This window comes from Carettochelys insculpta, chromosome 2, assembly GCF_033958435.1.
Source record: "Carettochelys insculpta isolate YL-2023 chromosome 2, ASM3395843v1, whole genome shotgun sequence".
NCBI lineage: Eukaryota > Metazoa > Chordata > Testudines > Carettochelyidae > Carettochelys > Carettochelys insculpta.
This window is the reverse complement of record NC_134138.1, coordinates 99,324,785-99,343,151: the sequence shown is the minus strand read 5'-3', so window position 1 is coordinate 99,343,151 and position 18,367 is coordinate 99,324,785. Positions and strand designations below refer to the sequence as shown.

Here is an 18,367-nt window from a genome sequence, read left to right as displayed (position 1 = left end):
AGTAGCTTCCTTGTGGAATTGGCCACGTCATGCCATGATCATCTTCTAGATCATTGGGATTGAGTTTGTCGAATTAACCAATGTAGCAAACTATAAGAGTGTCTGTTTTTATGGGAGCAGGTTATTAGCTCACTGTCCCCCACTACACTTTCAGGTAATGCTTTCCTTGTTTTTAATTAAATTTTTGAAAATGTGTTTTCTGTGTAGTTTTGTAATTTTCCATTAGATAATTTTTAATTGCATCATAGTAGTGCAGTTAAGAGAGTGCACAACTGCTGGAATGGTTGATGGTAATACCTCTGCAGAACAAAAAGGGGCACATGTACACTGTCCTTTGGTAGGCCCCTGTGAATTGGTTCACTTACCAAAGGAGCATGTATTCACAAAGTAGCAGCCTTCTCTTTGTCTGGCACTCTTTGCTGATGATCCTTTTGTCATTACATTGTTTTCTCTTCTGTACCTCTGTCCTCTGAATAACAAGGGGGAAAAGAAAAAGTCAGATGTAAAATTGTCTTATATCCTTTAACCCAACTCTCTGCTCATAACAGTTGATCAGTGGCTAGCAGGGGAACTCAAGCCCTCCAACTACACTGGGTTCCTGCACAGGGGCACTATAACCATCAGCAGTCCCACTCCTCTCTGTTTGCCTTCTTACCTAGTCTTGCTGCCTTGCTACTTCTCAAGGTTGAACCTTCTTTCCTGGCTAGCATCCCAGGGCTTATTCTCTCCATAGGCTTCCTCATCACCACCTCTTTGTTCCTGAAAGTGACTGGGGATGCTTTCTCTGCAGCCCCTTTCTGTTAGAAAGTTTCTGTCTTCAGCCTGCTGCTCCCCAACTGGGCTTCATGATCTCTTGAGCCTGGCTTTCTCTCCGGGTGCAGCCAGTTAATCTACTAGGCCTCCCATGTGTACGTTAGCCCTTTCAGATCCTGTAGGGGGCATACCCCTTCACAGCACAGTATAGTTGAGTTTGTTTTTGTTGGTGAGCCGGAGGAGATTCTCTCTTTATTTTAAATTTACTGAGCAAGAAGTGTTGAGTTTATTTTTAAAATGAGAATTTGAAAGACTTTGCAAGTAGCATCAAGTTAGGAAAGTAGGCCAACTGCTGGTCCTGCAGTATTTAAGTGTACCTCTTTAAGCAAAACATTCTAAAAATAATGTACCACTTTTGAATGATGGCTGTTTAGTCAATGTGCTCATCCCAGCTATTAATCTAAAATTATATAAAGTGCATCCGAGAAGAACTGCAAAAGGTCTTTAAAAGCACCTTACAATACTATAATGACTTTAAAATGTCTTTGATTCCCATTGTCAAAGCTAGGAACTTAATATTTCCAACACTGGTAGCTGAAAAGTACTGCTTATGTAAGAATATTAAGTGTTGTATTTTGTATACAGTGTTGTTTCAAATTATGTTGGTTTTGTTGAAATAAAAGGTAGGACATGAATAACTCCACATGATCATGAATTTGAAGAATAAGGACTTCCAGTTTTGTGAAAGGGACTGATTACTGTCCAACTTTGAAAATGACTTTGCAGTTCTATATTTCCTTTTGATAAACACACTGTCTGATGTTTTGTAATGTGAAACTGTATTTCTTTGAAAATCTAATGGTAAGAGGGAAGTAACTGTTCATATTGAAAAAGTTCATTTTAATTGCCATCAGTTGGGTAGTTGAGTAATCATGCTTGATTTCTAAGGATCAAAATGAGCTGCTTCTCAAGATTAAAAGAAAAATATTATTTTACTCCTAGTTCCGTTTCCTTACATTTTTAAAATAAAATAAAATAAAAATAAAAAGACAATTTCAATTCTATTAAGAAAACGAATATGTGATGCTAAGTTATTTCATGATGAAACAGTCTCTATCTGTGCTGCTACATATTTATAACTCCTCCCAAAAAGTAAACATGTATTGACTTTAAAATAATGCTTAATAATTTCTTAATAGCACACCTTCTGATTTTTCAGGTACATTCACAATCCTGTCAATCCTGATGACCCTCCACTTGTTGAACAACCCAAGCCAATGTATCCTTATCGAACAGTAGGATGTGTCTTCAATCATCAGAAGTTCTTGGGGAATTGCCAGCCTTCTGATGCAGTGGAAGTCTGTGTGTTTGACTTGCATGATGAATCCAAATGGAAACCAATGAGTGGAGAAGCAATCAAATCTGTGTGTTCTCCAGGGGCTACAACTTCACTTCCTCCTTTCCCCCCACTTTGTGCTTCTACAATAGATGCTGCAGCAATAAGCAATGAGATAGAATTACAGCTGAGAATACTGGTATCTGAACATAGGAAGGTAGTATTCTTTGTTTTTCACTGCTATATCAAACAGATGAGAGATGAGGTTTTGAGTATCTATTTGTCCAAAAGTTTGGAGGCAGGTGTTTTGATTTGAGGAACTTTTTCTGTTTTTGCAATACATGCTCCCAGCAGTCACCACTGTTCAATATGTGCGACTGAAAGAAACTGCTGGAGAAGATTTCATCAAGCAATTTCAAATTTTGTTTATTTTAATCATTCTAATAGAATCATAGAACATTAGAACTAGAAGGGACCCTTACCCTCACAGTAGCACCAAGCATGGTCTAGACCATCCCCGATGGATGTCTGTCTAAGCTGCTCTTAAATATTGCTAGTGATAGGAATTTCACAACCTTGTAGGCAATTTATTCCAGTGTTTAACTACCCTGAAAGTTAGGAAGTTTTTCCTAATATCCAATCTAAACCTCCCTTGCAGCAGTTTAAGCTCATTGCCCCTTGTCCTATCCTCAGAGTTCAAGGAGATAAATATTTCTCCCTCCTCGTTAACACTCTTTTAGGTACTTGAAAACCGCTATCATGTCTCCTCTGAGTCTTCTCTTTTCTAAACTAAACAAGCCCAGTTCTTTCATTCTTCCCTCATAGCTCATGTTCTCTAGAACTTTAATCATTCTGGTTTAATCATGCTCTGGACCTTCTCCAGTTTCTCCACCTCTTTCTTGAAATGTGTTGCCCAGAACTGGGCACAGTATTCCAACTGACGCCTAATAAGCACTGAGTAAAACAGAAGAATGACTTCCTGTGTCTTGCTCTCAACACTCCTGTTAATGCATCCCAGAATCATGTTTGCTTTTTTTGCAACAGCTGTTGACTCATATTTAGCTTATGGTCTCTATGACCCCTAAATCCCGTTCCTCAATACTCCTTCCTAGATAGTCGCTTCCCATTGTTCCTTCTTAAGTGGAGTACTTTGTATTTGTCCATATTAAACTTCCTCCTGTTTCCCTCAGACCATTTTTCTAGTTTGTCCAGATCATTTTGAATTCTGACTCTGTCCTCCAAAGCAGTTGCAACCCCTCCCAGCTGGTATCATCTGCAAACTTCATAAGTGTACTCCTTATGCCAATATCTAAATTGTTGATGAAGATACTGAATAGAACTGGTCCCAAAACAGACCCCTGCTGCACCCCACTTGTTAGCATGACTGTGAACCATTAGTAACTACTCTCTGAGAACAGTTATCCAGCCAGTTATGCACCCCCTTACAGGAGCCCCATCTAAGTTGTACTTGACTAGTTTATTGATAAGAAGGTCATGCAAGACTATATCCAATGCCTTACTAAAGTCTAGGTATACCACATCCACGGCTTCTCCCTTATCCACAAAACTTGTCAAAGAAAGCTATCAGATTCATGTGACATAATTTGGTCTTCAAAAATCCATGTTGGCTCTTAACTTATCACCTTATTTTCTTCCAGGTGTCTTCAGATGAATTCCTTGATTACTTACTCCGTTATCTTTCTCAGCACAAAAGTCAAACTGACTGGTCTGTAGTTTCCTGGCTAGTTATTTTTCCCCTTTTAATGGATGTGTACTATATTTGCCCTTTTCCAGTCTTCAGGAATCTCTCCTGACTTGGAGGACTTTTCAAAGGTGATAGCTAAAGGTTCTGATACAACCACTTTCAGCTCCTTGAGTATTCTAGGATGCATTTAATCAAGCTCTGGTGACTTGCAGACATTTATTTTTTTTAAATAATTTTAACTTCATCATCAACAACCATAGGCTCAGCACCCATTGTTGTCTGGTGCCTCTATCATTATTTCTTTCCACCTTTCCCTGTCTAGTGCGGAGTGTCTTAGTTTCCGTAGACTAGCTCCGCACCAATCTACTATATCATCTACCCATTCTTTGTGTGGTCTGCCTCTCCTATTCAAACCGTCCATTATGCCAAACACCAGGGTGTTGATTTTTCATTTGTCGTTCATTCTGCAACTCCGCCATGAAGCCTCTAGAGGTTCCATGCCAGTCCCAAGCCTGAATGAAGGATGAGGGTTAGTCAGATGAGTGACCTTGCACTGACCTTGAAACAACCATATAAATGAAATCTGATGCCAGTATGACTAAATTTTTAACTTGTTCTTTTTTTATTTTATTCTCTAAACCAGGGATTCCCAGTTTATGGGTTGGGACCCAAACGTGGGTCTCCTTTAGATTTTCTAAGGGTTGCTAGCTGGACGGCTCCAAGCCGCATGTGGCTCTTTAAGGAAGAATTTGTGGCTCCTGCCGCTGCTCACTTGTCTAGCTCCCAGTCCCTGCCTTGCTGAAATGGAACTCAATGTAATTGGTTTAACAGCTGGCAAGAGGGACCTGGCCATTAGGCCAGTTAAACTGAGTCCTATTTCAGCATGGCAAGGCAGGAAAGTGCCCACACTGTAGGTGGGGAAAGGGAGTAGGAAGGGGAGCCGTGCAGAGGAGACAGCAGCAGCTCAGCAAAGGAGCAGAAACTGCAGTGAATGGTGCTTACGTGAGGTTGGTGGTGGTGGTGGTGGTTTGGGGCTAAGAGGGATTTAAGCCGGGGGGAAGTGGGGGTGTGCATTTTTCACAGGGGAGAACCTGAGGAAGAGAACCTCCCCCCCAGCACTATTTTGAATTGTCTTGGGTCACAAGGTCTTACTGAATTGTCAAAATGGGTCCCCATCTCAAAAAGGTTGAGAACCGCTGTTCTAAACCTACCCCCTTCCCACTAGCATTCACTATGTTAGGCATTTCTTCATCAGGCTTCTTGGTGAAGACCGAAACCAAGAAGTCATTAAGCATCTCTGCTGTTTCCAAGTTTCTGGATACTGTTTCTCTCTCCTCACTGAATAGTGGACCTATCTTGTCCTTGGTCTTCCGCTTGTTTCTGATATATTTATAGAATTTCTTCTTGTTACCCTGTATGTCTCTAGCTAGTTTGAACTCATTTTGTGCCTTTGCCTTTCTAATCTTGGCCCTGCATACATGTATTGTTTTGCTTATAGCCATCTTTTGTAATTTCTCCTAATTTTCTAATGTTTATATAACTCCTTTTTGATTTTGAGATCCTGCTAGATCTCCTGGCTAAGCCAAGATGGGCTTTTACCATATTTTGTATCTTACTATGCAGCAATATAGCTTCTTTTTGGGCCCTTAATAATGCCCCTTTGAAAAACTGCCAACTGTCTTCAGTTGTTTTTCCTTAGTCTGGCTTCCCAAGGGACCTTAGCTGTCAGCTCTCTGAGTTTACCAAAATCTGCCTTCCTGAAATCCATTGTCTCTATTTCGCTGTTCTCCCTTTCACCGTTTCTTGGAATCATGATCTCTGTGATTTCATGGTCACTTTCTCCTAAGCTGTCTTTCACTCTCAAATTCTCAACTGGTTCCTCCCTGTTTGTTAACATCCAATCTAGAACTGCTCCCCCCAGCCCCAGTAGCTTTTCCCACCTTCTCAAATAGAAATTGTGATCATTGCAGACCAAGAACTTTCTGCATAGTCTGTGACTTGCTGTGTTAGTTTCCTAGCATATGTCTATATAGTGGAAGTCTTTTGGGGCATGTGGTTTTATGCAAGATTAAAAATACCTTAACACTTTCCAAGAAATTTATCCCTTCTTCTGTTTAACTGATTTATTTTAGTGCAGTAATGTGCTTGAGTTGATGCTTTTCTGCACTGGGTGTGAAGAAGCCATTTTAAAGAAAATGCAAGGTGTAAATGAAGAAATGCTAATTTAATTGGGTTAATCTTTAAGTATCTGTTAAAGACTTGGGATCAGTCTTTATGATGTATGTAAGGCTAAGTCTACACTATGAGATAAGTATGAATTTATTAAAATCAATTTTCTAATGCTGGGTATTATAAATTCGAATTTGAATATCCTCACTTCCCTACAAATTCCTCGTAAAGTCGACATATTTACATAAGAACGGCCATACTGGGTCAGACCAAAGGTCCATCTAGCCCAGTATCCTGTCTGCCAACAGTGGCCAGTGCCAGGTGCCCCAGAGGAGGTGAACCGAAGACAATAATCAAGCAATTTGTCTCCTGCCATCTGTCTCCAGCCTTTGACTAAAGGCTAGGGGCACCATACTATACCCTTGGCTAATAGCCATTTATGGACCTAACCTCCAAAAATTTATCAAGTTCTTTTTTAAACTCTGTTAGAGTGCTGGCCTTCACAGCCTCCTCCGGCAAGGAGTTTCACAGGTTGACTGTGCACTGTGTGAAGAAAAATTTTCTTTTATTAGTTTTGAACCTACTACCCATTAATTTCATTTGGTGTCCTCTAGTTCTTATATTATAGGAACAAGTAAATAACTTTTTAATATTCACTTTCTCCACACCATTCATGATTTTATATACCTCTATCATATCGACCCTCAGTCTCCTCTTTTCTAGACTGAAAAGTCCCAGTCTCTCTAGCCTCTCCTCATATGGGACCTTTTCCAAACCCTTGATCGCTTTAGTTGCCCTTTTCTGAACTTTTTCTAATGCCAGTATATCTTTTTTGAGGTGAGGAGACCAAATCTGCACGCAGTACTCAAGATGTGGCCATACCATAGTTTTATATAGGGGAAGTATGATATTCTTTGTCTTATTCTCTATCCCTTTTTTAATAATTCCTAACATCCTATTTGATTTACTGACTGCCGCTGCACACAGCGTGGATGTTTTCAGAGAACTATCCACTATAATTCCAAGATCCCTTTCCTGATCTGTTGTGTCTAAATTTGCTCTTATCACATTGTATGTATAATTGGGGTTATTTTTCCCCAATGTGCATTACCTTACATTTACCCACATTAAATTTCATCTGCCATTTTGCTGCCCAGTCACTCAGTTTGCTGAGATCTTTTGAAGTTCTTCACAATCTACTTTGGTTTTGACTATCCTGAACAGCTTGGTATCATCTGCAAACTTTGCCACCTCACTGCTTACCCCTTTCTCTAAACCACTGATGAACAAGTTGAACAGGATTGGTCCCGGGACTGACCCTCGGGGAACACCACTAGTTACCCCCCCTCCATTGTGAAAATTTACCATTTATTCCAACCCTTTGTTTCCTGTCTTTTAACCAGTTCCCAATCCATGAAAGGATCTTTGCTCCTATCCCATGACCACCTAATTTACATAAGAGCCTTTGGTGAGGGACCTTGTCAAAGGCTTTCTGGAAATCTAAGTATATTATGTCCACTGGATCCCCCCGTCTGCATGTTTGTTAACCCCTTCAAAGAACTCTAATAGATTAGTAAGACACGACTTCCCTCTACAGAAACCATGCTGACTTTTGCCCAACAAATCGTGTTCTTCTACATGTCTGACAATTTTATTCTTTACTATTGTGTTTACTAATTTGCCCGGTACTGACGTTAGACTTACCGGTCTGTAATTGCCAGGGTCTCCTCTAGAGCCCTTTTTAAATATTGGTGTTATATTAGCTGTCTTCCAGTCACTGGGTACCGAAGCTGATTTAAAGGATAGGTTACAAACCATCATTAATAGCTCTGCAATTGCACATTTGAGTTCTTTCAGAACCCTTGGGCGAATGCCATCTGGTCCTGGAGACTTGTTACTGTTTAGTTTATCAATTAGTTCCAAAACCTCTTCTACTGACACTTCAATGTGGGACAGTTCCTCAGATTTGTCACCTACAAAGGACGGCTCAGATTCTTCCACACACAATCAAGAAACACCAACTGTTGCAGCAATGCATTGTGGGAACCTATCCCACAGTTCCCTCAGCCCAGTAGCATTCTGGGTATTTTTGCTGGTGCAGCATAGTAAAAAAAAATGCCCTGCAAGTGGTTGTGGGTATGTGATGTCACCATATCTCAACGGGCCCTCCAGCCACTTTCCTCATCTTAAGGAATTTGCCAAAGCTTGAAGAAAGAGGATAGAAAAGGTTAGGAAAAAAACATTTGGCTTCTCACTACACTACACAGAGTTGTCCAACATGGGAGATGGGGCTTGCCAAATTTCAACAAGCAGTGTTGCTCAGGCAAGGGGGTTGGCCCCTGTCTTCCCATGTGGGGGTGGTTTCGGGGATCAGTGGCTGAAAGGCCAATAGAGATGATCCCTTCAATGTTGCTCAGGTTGGGGGTGTGTGAAAGCCCCCAAAAACCTTTGGCATCTGGGGAGACTTCCTCCTCCTGCCCCCCCCAGTGACAGCAAGCCCCTGAAAATCTTAGCCACCGGGGGAGACTTACCCCCTGGCGGCAGCAAGCCCCCCCAAAAATCTTTGGTGCTGGAGCAGACTTCCTCCCAGTGGCAGCAAGCCCCTGAAGATCTTTCCTGCCGTTGGAGCCCTCACCACATGCAAGTCAGGACATGATGCTTCCTGGCAGCATGGTCTGCACTGAACAGCAGGCATGTCCTTCTATTGGGTTGGGAGCTAGCCATGTGATGTGGTTGCGTGCACAAAAGACCCCGACTGCATGGTGCCTGTGGGGGACGAAGGAAGAGGCCTTGCACAAATGTAAACCACAGAAAAGAAGTTTCTTGGCCTCTCATACAAGCACAACCCCTGCAACAGCCTAGCTGCCACGTGATGTGGTGGGATAGGATGCACCAGCGCTGAAAAACAAATCCAAGTGATCAGCTTGTAGAGGTAGACACAGTACCATGAACTCTGTGGGTGTGGGACTATTTTTAATGGTAGATGTGCTTACCACGCCGCTAGCAAAGAAAGAAAAATGTTTCTCAGGCTCTCGTGCAAGCATGACCCCACAGCTATGGGCTTCCTGCTGCTGAATTCAAATTTGCGGACTTTCTGTTACCTAATTCCTGCTCACCTGGAGAGCAGCAGAGATGGAAGTGTCCAGAGTGGGTGACTGTGGAGCATTGTGGGATACATACGGGACACCTCTGGAGGCTAATAAAGTCTATTAAAAGACATGGTGTTTCCACACTAGGTGTAATTCTAACTTTTAAATTTGAACTTCATGCTACATCAAGTTGCTTCTCACAGTGTTAGCACCTTAGCACTGCCTAAATTGACCTAACGGTACTTACAGTAAAGACAGCGACATTATAAAATCGAGCTAACTGCCTGAAATGTGACTTTATCATATAGTGTAGACATAGCCTAAGTCGTCTTATTCATTTTTGTAAAATTTGGCTAATATTTACTAAAATTTGCAGCTTGTTTCACATAGAACCTCGTGGGGCGTAAGCCCCTCTTAGGTTCATCTCTCTCTTAACATTAGAAAAACTCTTTGTTACACTTCACCAGTGCAGAGCTATGATATAGAAAGATTCTAGTTCTTAGAGGAGATGAAGCCATGTAGACCAGTACCTTTAGAGGCATCTGCCTTCTGGCCATAGCCCCTCCTCTGGCTACATGAGGTGGTACTACCCAGTCTCCCTCCTCAGTTCCTAATTATTGCTCATGGCTAAAGACAGAGCTCTGTGCAGTCTAAATATAACAATCTCTCACTCAAAAAATCCAGTTCATTGGACCCTAATAGATGTTAAGAGTTCAAGAGCATTTCTGCCAACCTGCCATTTCTAGACAATGCACTGCCTTTGTCCTGGTCTGCACTATGGGGCAATGTCAAACTAAGATACACAGCTCTAACTTCATGAATAGTGTAGCTGGAGTCAGTGAACTTTGGAGCAAGTTATTGTGGTGTGCCCACTGCAGGGATTCAATGAAAAAGATTTCCCATCAATGCCCCTTACGCTTTTCATTCTGGTGGAGTACTAGAGATAACAAGACCCGCTAAATCGACCCCCTTGGGATTGATATCCACCGTGCCAATCTTCCCTTAAGATGAGGTCTTTGTCTTGGTCAGTCTGCAGTCTCAACCTTTCACAACAGTTCATATGTACCTTTATGTTCTTAAGCTACAGTTATGCAGGCATGCAGATGGTTCAGTTCACAAGATTGCACCTTTGCCTTCTTCAGCTATGGCTCAGGACTGTTCACTGTCCAATTCTTCATCTGTTGGACAGGTTGGTCCACCTCCCTTTGTTTGATCCTGGATTTCTTTCATTTGTGATGGCTCAGGGGAATGTATGTCAAGTCATTTTATTTTCCCAGTCCTTACCAACCAGAACTTTCATCCCTAATGATTCTCTTGTAGAATGGAGGAGTACATATGGAGGTCAGTGAAGGTTTAGAGCTTTTTCCTGAACCTCAAGTGGTCCCTGAAGCCTAGGGTTCTGCAAGTCATCTGTTGCAGCATGGGGCATTCTGGTGATCCACCTGTTCATTAGAAGGGATAACAGGAAATGCCGTCTGTTCTGCTCTTGAGGGGCCCTTAGTTCGGGCTCCCTGATATCTTTCATCTCAGCTAGTGATTGGCTTTCTTGCACAGGTTTCCTGTGATCTCAGTCATCTTCAAGCTGAAAGTGGATTGGGCTGAGCTCATCCTCATTTTCCTGGCATGTCCAAGGCAATGCTGGCTTTGACTGTCTTGTATGTCTTTGCAGCCTACCACATTCCTTTCTTTCCATCCTGACCTCTGGATACAGAACCATGGTCACACTTTTCATCCCAGGCTGTTTCCTGCATCTCAGCACTTGGCTGCTCTGTGGTTAACTGAGGTAAAATAATGATGTTTGGAAACTGTTCAACAGGTTCTACTCAGGATGGTTTACTTGGCAAATTGGGAGTATTTTTAGTGCATTCGTTGTCTGATGCTGATTAGTATCCAAGCCTTTCTGGAGTGTTTGCAGCATCTTCAATCATCAGGTTTTACCTTTACCTCCATTAGGGTGCACTTAGCAGCAGGCTTAGCCTTTCATCTACCTATTCTTGGGAGATGGGTGTTTGCCAGTGCCATGGTGGTGAGACTCTAGAAAGGAATCCTCTGTCTCCCTCTGCAGGAAGGGAACTGGCTCTCTTGTAGTACCTTAAAACTGACTTAGGGGCTGTCATGGAACTTTAATTCTAGCCTCTGTCATTCTCTTATGTCAAAAAGATGCATTCCTTCTAGTCATAATACCTGCAAAGAGAGAGTGAGAGTTGTAGGCTTTAATGACAGACCCTCCTTACACCTAGTTGCTCAAAGACAATGTCATGACATGGCTGTTTCCAAAGTGGTCTCTTAGGATTATTGAAACCACATGGTTTAATAGCCTATGGGCTATTTGTTTGTATAAACTGTATTCATATTCAGAGGAGCAGCAACTTCACGCATTGGATGTCAGACAATGTCTGGCCTTGTACTGGACAGGACAAAACATATTTGGCTTCTCCTGATCTGTTTGTGTCATACATAGCCCATGTGCAGGGACTACCAGTCTCCTCCAGATATCTCTAAGTGGGTGACCTTCCTGCATCAAGACTGCATATAAAATGGCTTCAGCTGTTCCCCCTTTACATCTGCAAGCTTATTTTATGCGATCATAAGCTACATCAACAATGTTCTTAAGTGAAGTCTCTCTATTGGCTATTTGCAGGGCTGCCCCATCGAAACACATTTATGAATCATTATGCTATTAGTGTAGCATCTGGAGCAGATGCAAACTTTGGGAGGGTAGTCTTTCTTTAAGTAGAGTTAGAGCCCCATGTTCTGTGGATACTGCTTTTGAGTGACCTAATTTGAATATGTGGCTGCATCTACAGTACTTGAAGAAGAGAAGGGACTGGTACTTATTTTAAAAGATACTGATTAGTTTACTTATAACCACTGTGTGAAGAAATGGTTACTTATGGTAACTGATTTTTGGATGGTAACAGAGAGGGAGCTGTGCTAGTCTATATACTATCAAAACAAAAAGCAGTCAAGTAGCACTTTAAAGACTAGCAAAATAATTTATTAGGTGAGCTTTTGTGGGACAGACCCACTTCTTCAGCCCATAGCCATACCAGAACAGACTGAATATTTAAGGCACAGAGAACCAAAAACAGTAATCAAGGAGGACAAATCAGAAAAAAATGATCAAGGTGAGCAAATCAGAGAGTGGAGGGGTGGGGGGGGAAGGTCAAGAATTAGATTAAGCCAAGTATGCAGACGAGCCCCTATAGTGACTCAGAAACTCATGATTTTTTGGAGCTGTGAAGTAGATATGTATTCCATAATCCATTCTCTGTGCCACCTGTATCAGAGTCTAATCTTTGGGTATTTGGTGAAAAGAAACCAAGGGGTATGTAGTTGTCCTGTCTCATATAGAAAGGGGAGGAGCTATACCCACAGGCTAGGTCTCCACTAGAAGCATCTGTCAACAGAAGGTACTTTCGACCCGGAAATCTCAACAGAACCTTTGTCAACAGATTGCATCTACGCACAACTTGCTCCATCGACAGAGCACTGCCAGACTGCACTGCCCTCTGGTGCCAGAAGGCAAAATGGCAGCTCTGCAAAGAGCGCTGCTCGGCAACTGGAAGCCCTCTCTGTCAATGGAAGGGTCCACATCACACTTCTGTCGACAGCACTCTGTCACCAGATGGTTATGCTTCAAATTTTTAAGGGATAATACTGTTGAGGCAAACGCAGAGTTCTGTCAAGTATCTGTTGACAGAATGCTCTGTGTGTAGACGATCCCTGAGTTATGTCGGCAGAAGCTCCCTTCTGTTGACAAAACTCTCTAGTGTAGACCCAGCCACAGTGTGCATGCACTGACCCTATACAAGTACTGCTAGGTAAAATTCTCTGGCTCCAGGTTTAGAGCACTGTGCACTTATGCACTTAAGTGGAATACACATTGAATCATCTCAAAGAACCATAGTTACAGCAAGTAACCATTTCTTCCACAGTAGTTGTGAGCATACTCATCAGTATCTCTTTCTGTTTCACCTTATTTCTCAAATTCAGGTTCACATATATCCAAAACCATATATTAATCTCATTTTAATGGTATCCCCAAGTAGTATATTGGACCATTTTTTGACTTTTGCTGTTCTGAGAGAGGAATGCTATTGAGCCACTTTCTCTAGAAAGTGCACACCACTCCTGACAAAAGTGTTTTGGCATTACCTCATTCTTGTACTGAACTAGAGCCAGCCCACAAATCTTATCTGAGATGATCACAAACCAAGTCGATGAGGATACAGCTAATCCATACTGCTTCCTTTTATGTAAAGCTTGAGACTTACTATTCATAACCCCTGGCTGTAAATATTTGCTGCAGAAGAAGCAGTTGGTGGACCTAGTTTGAAGCCCAGTGCTGTGCACCAAACACTCCTTCTAATCTCTGTAATAGATTAGACAAACAAGACACTGTCATATAGAACAAATAAAGATCATGTACAATACTGTATTTTTGTAGTGATTTTTCCCACTTATATAACTGACATTTCTGTATTTTTTTAAAAACCGGCTTCGCAGTCCATTCATTCCCTTAGGAAATTATTTTTACTGGAACAATAGAAATACTATTTTTAAGTGAATCTTGCTGTGGGATTTGCCTCACTCTTTTTTACACTCATACTAAGAAAGCGAATCTTGACTTTGTTCAAAAATTACTTTGTAATTAGGTCATTTGGATTTATTTTTGTCCTGCCTTTCTTTTTTCTTCATTTGTACTCTGCTAATTTACAGTTCGGAGCTATGAAAAAAAAAACAGAATATACAATTTTTTTCAGTCTGTTGTTGCCAGGAATTTATATCTCATCATTGCTGTAGAAACAGAACTGTAGCCTCACCTAGTCACTGCCTCTAAAACGTATTTCCCTTTGAGTACAAACTTATCCCACTTGCAGCTCATCTGGAACTAAATCTATGTATCAGTGTAATTACTGCCAAAGGCACATTTTTGTAATAATTTTTGTAACCTTTCATTGCCAACATTGCCTGATTATTGAAAGATTTATTATTAATTTATTATTTGAAATATTGTATGGCCTTGAAGCCTTAATAACGGAAGAGCCCATAGAAACACAGAATAAAAATGTAGGCCCTGCCCAAAAGAGTTTATATTTTAAATATAAAACAAGAGATGCAGATGGATAGCAGCAGGAGAGTATAAGGAAACAATGCGACAGTATTGGTCAGCATGGTAAGATGTGATCTCAGCACACAAATTTAATAGGTGCCTTTTAATCTACAAAATTTTAACCATATTTACTACCTTCAGATCAACCATTCTGTTCTGTACTCTTTTTCTTCTGTGATTCATGCCACAGGATCTTGGCCTTACTACAGTTTGGGATGACCAGCTATCCTATCTCTTGTCACCAGCCTTGGCAGCCTATGAGCTTGAACGTACAACAAGCATCTCTGCAGGAAATGAAGAGTTTCAAGATGCTGTAAGGAGAGCAGTACCTGATGGTCACACATTTAAAGGATTCCCTATCCATTTTGTTTACAGAAATGCAAGGAGAGCATTTGCTACATGCCTTCGGTAAGATTAAGATGTAAATATAGCAGTAGTAGGTTTTAGAAACATGTAATGCATTGTGAGATTTTGTAATTGCTAAAGCTGAAATAATTCTAAATTATTTTACCCGAAAGTGATTTAACAAGAAAACAAAATAACCTAATGAACTGGAAATGGGATACAGAGCTTTTCCCTTTCTATATCACTAATCACAAATCCAGCTCAGATCAGCAGTAACTATTTAGTAGCCTGTGCGAACTAAGGCCTTGTCTCCACTGTGCTGTGGATTGACATGGCATAGATATCATAGGGCTGGAAGGGACCTCAGGAGGTTATTTAATCCAGCCCCCTGCTTCAAGCACAATCAACCTCCACTACATCATCCCAGCCAGGACCTTGTCAAGCCAGGCCTTAAAAACCTCGAGGGATGAACAATCCACTAGGCAACACATTACAATGCTTCACCAACCTCCTGGTGAAGTAGTTTTTTCTAATATTTAACCTACACCTTTCCCTCTTCAACTTCAGACCATTACTCCTTGTTCTGCCATCTGACACCACTGAGAACAGTTTCTCACCCTCCTCTTTGGGGCTCCCCTTCAGGAAGTTGAAGGCTGCTATTAAAATCACCCGTAAGTTTTCTCTTCTGTAAACTAAACAAGCCCAAATCCCTCAGCCTATCTTCATAGGTCTTGTGTTCCAGCCCCTTGATCATTTTTGTTGCCCTCCACTGAACCTGCTCCAGTACATCAACATCCTTTTTATACCAGGAGGCACAAAACTGGACACGGTATTCCAGATGTGGCCTCACCAGTGCCAAATACAGGGGAACAACTACTTCTCTAGATCTGCTCAAAATGCTCTTCCTAATGCACCCTAGTGTGCTGTTAGCCTTCTTGGCTACAAGGGCACACTGTTTACTCATATCCAGCCTTTCATCCACCATAACCCCTAGGTCCCTTTCCATTGTACTGCTGCTGAGCCAGTCGGTCACCAGTCTATAACAGTGCTTGGGATTCTTCTGTCCCAGGTGCACCACTCTACACTTCTCCTTGTTGAACAGCATCAGATTTCTTTTGGCCCAGTCCTCCAATTTATCCAGGTCACTCTGGATTCTCTCTCTACCCTCCAATGTATCTACCTCTCCCCCTAGTTTTGTGTCATCTGCAAACTTGCTGATGGTGCAATCCAGTCCCTCATCCAGGTCATTAATAAAGATGTTGAACAACACCAGCCCTGGAACCGAGCCTGGCGGCACTCCACTTGAAACCGACCGCCATCCAATATCGAGCCATTGACCACTACCCGTTGGGCCCAAACGTCAATCCAGCTTTCTGTCCATCTTATAGTCCCAGGATCCAATCCATACTTCCTTAATTTATGGACAAGCATGTTGTGGGAGACTGTATCAAAAGCTTTGCCGAAGTCAAGGTATGTCATGTTGACTGACTTCCCCATGTCCACAGAGCCAGTTACCTTGTCATAGAAGCTAATCAGATTGGTCAGGCAGGACGTGCCCCAGTGAATCCATATTGGCTACTTATGATTACTTCTTCTTCGAGTGTCCCCGTGGGTGCTCCACATTAGGTGTTGGGCTCGCCCGGCGCCGCAGATCGGATCTTCCAAGCAGTTTCTGCCGGACCGCGCATGCGCCGGTGCGCGCCGCTCCCCCGCGCGCTCCCGGCCATGTGCGCGATCCGGTCCCCGCCAGTTCCTCTTAACCGCCGTCGGCTGCAGACGGAATCCAACTAGGCTAAGGCCAAGTAGTGTATTCAACGACTTTATCTGTTTTTTCTTAAAGTTTTTTTCAGGCACTTAGGCTACTATAAGCTAGCCGGTTGTTATTTTGTAAAAAAAAAAACAAAAAAAAAACCAACAACGAACAAGCTAGGAGAGGGACAGCTCAGCCAGTCCCAGTAACAAGCGCCGGAGGCCAGGAGCTAGGGCTATCAGCCCTCCTGCTAAGGCAGGCCATCGGACGGGGAAAACGGCACAAAGAAGGTGCTAAGTACCCACTTAAAAACTCAAAGACTCACCAACAATGTCCTCTTCAGGCTTTAAAACAAGAGAAAAAAAAAAAAAAAATGCTGCTTCTTGATAAGGCCCTCCAGCCAGAAGCGCCGGAGCGGCCGCAGCAGGAGGGACCCTCCGGGGCCCTTAAAAGGAAAGCTGCCTCCCTCACTCCATCAGCGCAGAAACGGAGGAAAGTATCTCCAGCCCGATCCCTGCCGGCAGCAACAGTGAGCGGGACGGGAGGAGCAAGCAGCCCCCAGCCGCAGCAACAGCTGATCGGCGGCGGCACGGAGAGCCACGTGGAAACGGCTCAGCCTCCAATACTCAGCCAGCCGCCCAGCACCGCAGGCAGGGCGGCGGCTAAGCAAACGCCGGTACCGGCGGCACCGCAGGCAGCGGCACCGACCCCCGGGGAACCGGCGGTGCAGAGCGCGCAGGCACGCAGCCTGCCGGCACCGGAGGACACCGCACATGCGGCATCGCCCTCGAGCGTGCCGAGCTCGGTGCGGACGGGGCCGGAATCCCCTGTATGCTCCCCAGCCCGATCCCTGCCGGCAGCAACAGCGAGCGGGACGGGAGGAGTGAGCAGCCCCCAGCCGCAGCAACAGCTGATCGGTGGCGGCACGGAGAGCCACGTGGAAGCAGCTCAGCCTCCGATAATCAGCCAGCCGCCCCGCACCGCAGGCAGGGCGGCGGCTAAACAAGCGCTGGTACCAGCGGCACCGCGGGCAGCAGCACCGACCCCTGGGGAACCGGCGGTGCAGAGCGCGCAGGCACGTAGCCTGCCGGCACTGGAGGACACCGCACGTGCGGCACCGCCCTTGAGCGTGCCGAGCTTGGTGTGGACGCCGGAATGCCCTGTATGCCCCCCAGCCCGATCCCTGCCGGCAGCAACAATGAGCGGGACGGGAGGAGCGAGCAGCCCCCAGCCGCAGCAACAGCTGATCGGCAGCGGCACGGAGAGCCACGTGCAAGCGGCTCACCCTTCAATAATCAGCCAGCCGCCCCGCACCGCAGGCAGGGCGGTGGCTAAACAAGCGCTGGTACCACCGACCCCCGGAAAACCGGCGGTGCAGAGCGCACAGGCACGCAGCCTGCCGGCACCGAAGGACACCGCACATGCGGCACCGACTTCGAGTGTGCCGAGCTCGGTGCGGACGGGGCCGGGATCCCCTGTATGTCAGGGGCGGAGTTACCTCCTCAAGGGAGGGGGAAGACTGCACACAAGAGGAGGCATTGCAGCCCCTCTCCGCACAGGGCTGTGTAGTTGCTTTCTCACAGCCCTCCGCTATGTTGCAGACTCCAACTAGAAGGCAGGGGTCCCCCCCCCTTGGCCTACCCGGAGCCCCCTTCTCCATTTCTGCAACCAGCCTCACCCTGGCTGGGACCACCTCTCCAGGGTCTCGACGGTCTCCCTCCCCCAGACGCAAAGGGTATGCACCAAGGGAGTGGTCTAGGTCACCTTCCCAAGACCAGTGCTTATACTGCCGTGGTCGCCCCTACCACACAGGGCATAGACACCATCGGCAATCTACTAGGGAAAGATCCCTACGAACGATCTCGTACCCCCGAGGGCAATTGTGACCGGGGACAGAGACTTAAGCATCTCAGGGGGGACTGGTTATGGAACCCCGAGATTTTTCCTCGCACACCTCTAGTGAGAGGGTGTACCATCATCAGCAGGAACCGGATGGGTCCAGAGAGATGTACCCCAGCGGTTCCTCGCTTTCCTCCCCGGATGAGGCTACGGCCCTGGGGGGCGTCCATCCTCCGGACGATCTCAAACAGTTCCAAGAGCTGTT

At 44.3% G+C, this 18,367-nt stretch overlaps 1 protein-coding gene across 2 annotated transcripts in view; it reads left to right on the top strand.

The window, feature by feature from the left end:
• Positions 1-18,367, top strand: part of CEP76 (centrosomal protein 76) — a 57,257-nt gene that overhangs the window by 32,550 nt on the left and 6,340 nt on the right. For both annotated transcript variants that reach the window (XM_074987486.1, XM_074987487.1), the window contains 2 exons: positions 1,973-2,306; positions 14,359-14,576. In XM_074987486.1, coding sequence (XP_074843587.1) covers positions 1,973-2,306; positions 14,359-14,576 — 552 coding nt within the window. The remainder of the gene's footprint in view (positions 1-1,972; positions 2,307-14,358; positions 14,577-18,367) is intronic.